General features: G+C 50.3%; 1 protein-coding gene across 6 annotated transcripts; it reads left to right on the top strand.

The window, feature by feature from the left end:
- Window positions 1-1165: 1165 nt before the first annotated feature.
- DMRT2 (doublesex and mab-3 related transcription factor 2) lies at window positions 1166-8082 on the top strand. 6 transcript variants are annotated; one of them, XM_042965013.1, is made up of 5 exons: window positions 1166-1548; window positions 2332-2903; window positions 4475-4577; window positions 6190-6268; window positions 6669-6827. In XM_042965013.1, exons 2-5 carry the CDS (start codon window positions 2382-2384, stop codon window positions 6733-6735), a joined length of 771 nt encoding a protein of 256 aa, XP_042820947.1. In that variant the 5' UTR covers window positions 1166-1548; window positions 2332-2381; the 3' UTR covers window positions 6736-6827. The 6 variants fall into 6 exon arrangements, with proteins under 6 accessions (XP_042820947.1, XP_042820943.1, XP_042820946.1 ...); XM_042965009.1 differs by lacking the exon at window positions 6190-6268 and having other exon boundaries at window positions 6669-8082; XM_042965012.1 differs by lacking the exons at window positions 2332-2903; window positions 6190-6268 and having other exon boundaries at window positions 6669-8071.
- Window positions 8083-8571: the final 489 nt, after the last annotated feature.

Below are 8571 nucleotides of genomic sequence, written 5' to 3'. Positions count from 1 at the left end.
TGCCTCCTTTCCACCTCTCAGAACTTGGTTAATTAACTTCTTTCCACCGGCTCCGAGAAAGGAAACGTTAGAATCAGTTCAGCGATTTCTTTCCTTTAACGCATGTTTATCGCAGGCCTACTATGTGCTCCGTGCAGCAGCACTCAGTCTCCCAATTTGTCTCTCAAACCGATCCCGAGGGGCATTGATTATTTAAAGGGGTGACTAGACAAAACGCCGTCTAAGTGATTTTAAATTCACTTCAATAAATAAAATGTAGCGTTGGATTAAGGGACTAGTTCTTTAGACATGTTGGAAGTTCAATTTGTTAAACATTTGTGTAAGGGATTTTTGAGACAGAAAGTATTTCTTTATAAATACATTCATGCACACTAAAAAAAGTCATCTTAAAAAATAGCTTCATTTTAAAACATGCTTAGAGTGGATATGTTGCACCTAAATCTCCAAATGGCACGTATTTCCGCCCTCTCCCCCCCCATCGGAGAAAAATGACATCGGAGAAAAATGTAAGTGACGTCGGTGACTTGGCGACCCGCCGGCCTCACCGGTAAGATGAAAGTTACTAAGAACTACTTTGCACTTTAAGGATGAGCGGCGCTAGCCATAAAAATATCTACAGATCATTTGTCCGCCAGTCTGGCGCTGTGGTGGTGCAAGGTGACCACTGATTTAGTCTTGCAGGAGAAAGTAGGATGCAGCTGTGTGCCCGATTAGAGAGGCCTCATTTCCAAGCCCAACTTTGGGTTAATTACTGAGTCGCAGAAATACTGGACTTGCTGATAACGTAGAGACCAACACCAGTCTTTCCGACCGCTGCCTTGAGCATTACCTTCTTTTGTAAACAATGCGATTCGCAAGAGTGTGTTTCCTATTGTCCGTGAGATAAACGGCGACTTCACCCCAGCAGACCACCGTCACACTTCGGGTTTAGCGCTGGGACAGACAACCCGGCTGCACCGAACGTTGCGCGGGTGGATTCTGGAGGAGCGCCGAAGGGAGGGGCGCGACGGCCGCCAGGAGGCGGGGAGCGCCAGGCCGGCGCGCCTCGGCCAATCAGCGTGCACACCGCCTGACAACCGTCCAATTAGAGGGCGCGGTGCTCGGGGCCCCGAGCCGATAATACTAGGAAAGGGAGCAGAGACTAACTATTGCAGCCAGGGGCGCTGCGCCGCACGCAGCTGCGTACGCCCGCCGGGAGAGCCCGAAATCTGAGGCCGGGGCCGCCCAACCTTCCCGCCCAGATTGGGTCACAGGAAGCAGAAAGCAGCTCCTGCGAGGTGAAGCGCTCGGGGCTGCCAAGGACCGATTAGAACTTTGCGGAGTCCGGGATGTGCGGGGCGAGGCTGCTGAGGACTTGATTCATCTTCTCCACCCATCCCCCGTACTCCCCGTCCACTGGGCTCTGAGCCTCCAGCTGTCAGCCCCCGATTTCGTGGCAGGGTGTGGCGACCCTGATTTGTATTTGCAAGCACAGCCAGCAGCCCAAGAGCCAGGTCCTAAAGCTGGATATCTTTTGCCTCGGCTGCTAGCTCGGGCCTCAGAGTCTTGGTGAGTGCTGTGATGTCGCTCCGGGTGTCAGGGAGGGCAAAATCGCCGTTCCTTATTTTTCTATTTTATCTGGATGTCTTGCCTTAAAGTGCAAACCATGCCCGATGTATATGGAGACCGCGCAGCTCAGCCGTGCGAGGCTCAAGCATTATTGATGTTGGAAGGGCATCTGCAGCTCCATGCGCGGTGTCCTTATGGGTCTCTGACAGAAGAACATTTTTTGGGTTTGAGTTGACTATTTGCTAGGGGTGGGGGGCGTAAAAGGACCTCTCCAAGCGCAAAAGAGGGTCCCTGTAGTGGTGTAAGAGGATGAGGCATTTGAGAGGCATAGAATGGTACTTCGCTGGGTCTGAAGGGGCCCCTTGTGATCCAAAGGAAAGTAACTCTCCCATCGATAGTTTCATATTCATCATGGCCCTAGTAGTTGGCTATGGGGAAGCCTGACAAGTGGCCTAGGTCGGCCCAGTTGGACACAATACTTCTGTGTGTGTGTGATCCGTGCGTTACCCCGAGGCAGAGAGGTCTGTGGTTAAAGATCAGGTGCTCCTAGAGCACTTAGAATGAGTTAAGACAGAAACCTTGTTGACTTGGGAATTTCTGGGGGCCCTAAAGGTACAAGAAACGCAGTGTGGTGTGGATGCGAGGGACGTGAAGAGAACAGGGCTCCTCCAAGGGCCAGAGGCCCTAGACCGGGAGCTCTGGGCTCAAGACCCGGGGGTCGGTGCCTGACGGTGGTTGGTGCGTCTTCGGGTCTTTTCGTGTCCCCCCCTCCCCCCCCACCAGGGCGCGGGAGACTGAGCGTAGGCCGGAGCCCGAGCGCCGCGCCGCGCGCCATGGCCGACCGGCCCGCGGGCCCGGCGGCCGGGGACTGGGAGATCGACGTGGAGAGCCTGGAGCTGGAGGAGGACGGCTGCGGGCCGCCGCCGCCTACGCCGCCCGGGCCCAGCCCGCCGTCGGCCGACGGGGACGGCGAGGACGACGAGGACGAGGACGAGGACGACGACGCGGAGGATGAGGGCGACGGCCTGGAGGCGGGCGCTTCCCCGGGGGTGCAGGGCCGGCCGGAGCAGCAGCGGGGAGCGCCGCGGGGGCCGACCCCCGCGCCGCAGGCCTCGCCGGCGCCGGCCGGACCCCCGGAGCGCGGCGCGAACGCGGGCGGCGGCGCGGAGCCGCGCAAGCTCAGCCGCACGCCCAAGTGCGCGCGCTGCCGCAACCACGGCGTGGTGTCCTGCCTCAAGGGCCACAAGCGCTTCTGCCGCTGGCGCGACTGCCAGTGCGCCAACTGCCTGCTGGTGGTGGAGCGCCAGCGCGTCATGGCCGCCCAGGTGGCGCTCCGGAGGCAGCAGGCCACCGAGGTGCGTACCCGCCGGGCCCGGGGTCGCGCCTCGCGGGGACGTCCGGGCCGCCGTGGGGGTCGGGCGTGGGAAGGGACGGGCAGCCCCCTTCCCCCCGCCCGGCGGAGGGCCGCGGTGCGTGGCGCTTCTGGGGGGGACGGGTGGTGAAGACGCTTCTCTGGTCCCGGTGGCCTGGGCGGGGGGGGGGGGGGGGGGGGGGTCGGGGCAGGGAGGCAGCCGCGGGCATCGCCGGGGAACTTGACCAAAAAGATTTTGTAATTTTAAAAGCAGGCAGAAAGGCCTTGAGAGTGGTCTGGGAGGTTTTGGGGAAAGATATTTTATCTTTTACGTGTTTATTTTGGTGGTGTTGGGGAGCAGGGGGAGGACAGTGGTGGCTGCAGTCGCTGTGTTACTGGTGCTGTTCTCGAAAAAGAACCGCGCAGCTTTCGCTGTCAAAGGGAGAGGCAGAAAGTGCTGCCCATTTTACAGATGAGACCAAGGGTGGCGTGGGAAGTTAGGTGCCCGAAGCCCTAGGTCCTGAAGCCAGCTTCGACCTAAGCTAAGGGGCCGGTGGAGGGGTCCCTGGTGCCTCCCACCGGGGGGCTCCAGCTGTGAGGAGAGCCAGCGTTTTTTTTAAGGGTGAGGCTTCTCTTGACCTTTGGATTTCCTGTGTCCATGTGTTCCTGCACTTGGGAGAGCTCAGAGCCAGGGAAGCTTCGGGGTTCCCCCCACTCCCCCACCCCTTACAGACTCAGGGCCTGGGAAGATTTTTGCTTTTACGTTTTCTCCAGGAGGGACTGGGGAGGGGTTCACATCCTCATCGGAGGCAGTGACCCTAATGGAAAGCTTTCTGAGGGCCCCAGAGAGTGCTCTGGATGACCCAGGTGGCCTTGTCCCTGGGCTGGGCCTCCTCCAGAGTGAGGCGCTTGGCACCAAGGGTTCCTACATCCCTCAAGGGTCCCTGGGCATTCAGGGCTGGACTCAGGCATAGAAGGACCCAGAATCCCACCAACCAGGAGGTGACAGAGGGAGCAAAGTTGGGTTTCCCCTTGTCCCGTGCCCCAGGTGGCCGCTGAGGTTTTTGTTTTTGCCTTCATGTATCCCAGGCTCCCACTGTTTTTGGCCAGACCCGGGAGAGTGTGAGAGACAGGTTCCCTCATACCTCTCTCTCAACCCCCTGTACCCCATTCCACCTGCCTTGCTGCCAGAAGAAACCAGCTTCACCTCACTGCTCAATCGCAGGCCACGGACACCTTTGGCCCTACCTCTGCATGCCCCGGACACAGCTGTCCCCCGCAGCTCTCCTTCAGGGCCTGGCTCCTACGATCTTGACTGTGGGATGTCCCCCAACTTCTAGCTGTGGGATGAATTTGGAGTGACTCTAGCAAAGTGGCCACAGAGAAAATCTCCTCTACTGCCTGTCAACTGAAGTAGCTTGTTGCCCTGGAATTAAGGGGTGCTGATGTGAATTTGTTGAGAATTATTTTTACATGGGATGAGAAAATAAATACATTTAGACCGGGGAGGGTTGCTGATGCCCCTTCCTTCTCTTTCTTGTGGGGCATTGTTGATTATGTTTCTTGTGTTTACAGGACAAGAAGGGGCTTTCCGGGAAACAGAATAATTTCGAGCGCAAAGCCGTGTATCAGAGGCAAGTCAGGGCACCCAGTTTGCTGGCCAAAAGCATTTTAGAAGGTAAAGCAATGCAGAATTATCCTTTAGCCTTTTAAACCAAGTTCGGAGGGCTTCTCATCATTCACACATATGGCATTTTTATTAACCTGTGAAGGAGCACTCTGAGGGGAGGGTACTTTGTATTAGGAAGTTTTGCTTTAGGGAGGAAATCAGGGTGTGGGGAAATGGATCTCACATACCTCTTGAGGTTTCTGTCACCGGTAATTTTGTTGTCTGCATAGCAGTTGTAGTCTGCTTAATAGGTAAGGGGTTAACGTGGGGTGCATTTGAAATTGGCCCTAGTGTGAGGGCATGCCACCAGATCATGGACGGAGCAAGGGAACAAATTAAGAACAAATTCTTTGGGTGTAATTGTAGCCGAAGTAAGTCAAGTGAGGAGCTGAACAGCTACCCACGCCAATAAAGACCTCTAGTTCCGACTGATGCATCATCTAATACCACTCTTTTTCGCTGTACTGTATTCCTCCCTGGATTAGCTACATCAGTTTACTATTTCTTATTTCTCGGTTTACTGTTTTTTATTTCTAACCGTCAAGATCGTAGAATCTGGAAAAGGTTTTGAATCAAACAAGAGAAGTGGAGGTTGAATTTGAATTTGAACGGCGTGAATTCTCTCTACCAAGTTTTCACTTTCTCTAATGCTTGGGGATACATTAATTTTACTTAAAATATTGCTGATTTTTAAAAGCAGCTCTCTTTGGGGATGGGATTTATGGCTCTGAGAAACAATATATTGATCACCCTTCACCATTTAAATAAAGGAAAGTTTGTATTTGTTGTAATCACTCCTCCTTCATAAGATTCAGGTTGAAAAGCAGTTTGTTTTTTTTAAAGTAGATATTTGCATTCTGTTTTTTCTCATGTGGCTTCTAATTGGGTTGGTTCTAGACAGGTTGTAGAGTTTGTTCGTGTGTTAATCCTGTGCTGTATACTTCTGATCTTAGAATGGTTTCGCGTGCGTTAAAAATGAATTTGGTTGCAAACTGGGTAAACAGATTTATAGCCATAGGGACAGCACGGATAAATTGAAAAGGTGCCAAAACAACTTGAGAAGTGGGAGGGCAAAATGGAATAGTAAATTCAAGTAAATAACTTCCTGGCAAAAACTTACCTTAGAAATAGAAACACTAATTTTCACATTTTATTTTATTTGCAAATGAGGGCGTTGGGCTTGTCACAATGGATCCTTCAAACAAATTTGCTAGTACTGAGTGGTTGGGGATAGTGAAATACTCAAAGCATTTCATGCTACTAGGAATTCTATTTATGCCGTACTAATCTTAGGTTTTTAAAATCTCTGCCCTTGCTCGTGAAATGTGCAATGAGTTTATACTGTAATGATTGTCTGCTCAACCATTTTGGTAACTGGCCAACATGATTGGGAGAAATGTTTTAGATCAGTTATTTTCAATAGAGAGGCTGATCTCCTCTCCTGCCTTTAGTTTTGTTTGTTTTTACTGCAAGTCTGGGGGGGAGGGGGCTGGTTAAATTGTTCTCTGCAGAATCTGTTTGACTAGTTAACAGCTCTTTTCAATTTTCTGTGCTTCCCTGTTTCCTTAGTCTTTTCTGTTTTTCTCCTCACTAATCTGCTGTCACTTTCTCTTTTTTCTAGTTCTCCTTGGATTATTCTCCACCTGTAACAATGTCCATAATGAACCGTCTTTAGAAAATAACAATGCCGTCAGCTTTAGGTATAGATACCTTTTTTGATAATGGAAAAAGATGACACGGATAGTAATAAAGCATTGACTGAAGCAAGATGAGCAGACTTGTCTCTTAATATGTAGGAGCCTGGGAAGTAGATTAAACTTTCAGCCAGTGAAGTGTGCCTGTAAAGGTAAACAAACAAACCTGTAATGGCAAAAACAACAATAACAAAAAGTTACAATCTGGATCTCCTGCTCCCCAAAGAGAACTCTTTTCACTTGAACCTATACTTTTGTTTTCTGTGTAAAACATCAGTGTTTTAGAACTGTAAATTGTTCTTGTTCTTGTCCTGCCCATTTGCAGTGTCTCTGTTACCTTCTGGGTTTCCGGAATTTTCTTCCCTAGTTGTTAATCTCTTTCCTGTGCAATGCTTGCTTATTTTAGGCTACCGCCCAATTCCAGCAGAGACTTATGTGGGAGGGAGCTTACCCCTACCTCCCCCGGTAAGTGACCGGATGAGGAAAAGGCGAGCCTTTGCTGATAAAGAGTTGGAGAACATTATGCTGGAGAGAGAATATAAAGAGAGGGAGATGCTGGAAGCTTCCCAAGCTGCTGCCTTGTTCCTGCCCAACCGTATGGTGCACGGACCTGAATATAACTCCTACAAAAGTGCCTATAGCCCCGCCCCAGTGGAGCCTCCAAACAAAGACTTCTGCAATTTTTTGCCCACCTGCCTTGATCTAACCATGCAGTATTCAGGCTCTGGGAATATGGAACTCATCTCTTCCAACGTCAGCGTGGCTACGACTTACAGACAGTATCCCTTGTCCTCAAGATTTTTAGTTTGGCCCAAGTGTGGCCCCATTAGTGACACTCTTCTTTATCAGCAATGCCTGCTAAACACCACCACCTCGGTTCAAGCCCTGAAACCCGGGGCCAGCTGGGACTTGAAGGGAGTGCGAGTCCAGGATGGCCTTGTCGCAGAGCACGACATGGTACCACCCAAACTAGAAGGCTCGCTGGTGTCGCCTCATGCTGCAGAGGTCCAGACCTCGAGAAGTGACCTTCACGGTCACCAGGCTGTCCCTGAGAGGTCTGCGTTCTCCCCACCCCAACGGAATTTCTCTCCCATTGTTGACACGGACTCCCTGGCGGCTCAAGGGCACGTCTTAACCAAGATCAGCAAAGAAAGCACCAGGCACCCTGTGCCACTTAAACATAATCCATTCCATTCATTATTCCAGCAAACTCTTAATGACACATCAGGCCCTGAGCTGAAAACGCCATTTGTCAAAGGGGCCTTTGAAGACGCCCCTAAGAAGCCCAGAGAGTGTTTAGTCAAGGAGAACCAGAAGTACACATTTACAATAGATAGATACGCGAAAGACCTTTTCGTCGCCAAGCAAGTTGGAACAAAACTCTCTGTGAATGAACCCCTGTCATTTTCTGTCGAGTCTATTCTGAAGAGGCCTTCATCTGCCATCACTCACGTCTCTCAGTGAAAGGCTGCTTACACAGAAAGCTGGATTTTCTGCCATCTTGGAGGGTTCCTACCAGTGGCGAATTTTTTTTTTCTTTTTTAAGAAGAAGGGTTCACATGTTTGTATAAAGAAATTTCTAATGTAAATGGGGATGATTTAAAAAATTATATATATTCATATGCATGTACTTTTTCTCACCACATAAATATATTTAAAGATGGAAATTGCTTATGTGCAAACTGTAAAGTTCCATGCTTTACACAGCATTTCAAAAAGCAATAAAGTTGACACTGTCTTCTAAAAAGACCCAGTGTTTGCAGAAGTACCTAGTTGTCTTTGTCTAGGTGAAAAACTAGTGTCTGTGAAATGTTTTCTTTATTTTTCTAGGATTTGGTGTATTTTCAAGCGCTCTTAATGGTCAGTGGGGATCATGGGAAGTGCCTTATAATGCCTTAGTTTTGCATTTTTGAGGATGGGTAAATGTTGCTATTCAAGATTGAGGCAAAAATAGCTTTACAGAGAATACAGAACAGATGTGCATGTCTCTAGAGTCATAATTTCACGTGATTGGACAAAGTAGAATTAATTTCCAGGGAAATCAAGTTTAAGATCTCATATCATGACCTGGCTTCTTGGGATGGATGTCTTTTAGCTCTCTGAGTCCCAGTGTCCTGATTGCAGGGTTTACCTGGGGCTTCAAGCTTCCGTTCTAGATTGAACTTTCTGTGACTTCTAGGTTGCTAGGGGGTCACAGAGCAGGTCCACTTGTAAGGTGCAGTTGGTTCAAACCATGGTAGTGTATGTTTGAACCCCCTCTCAGCCCTGTGTATTTCACTGTCTCCTAAGGGCTGGTGACAGCAGGCATT

The sequence above is a fragment of the Panthera tigris genome, chromosome D4, assembly GCF_018350195.1.
Source record: "Panthera tigris isolate Pti1 chromosome D4, P.tigris_Pti1_mat1.1, whole genome shotgun sequence".
Taxonomy (NCBI): domain Eukaryota; kingdom Metazoa; phylum Chordata; class Mammalia; order Carnivora; family Felidae; genus Panthera; species Panthera tigris.
This window is presented reverse-complemented; position numbering and strand designations above follow the sequence as displayed.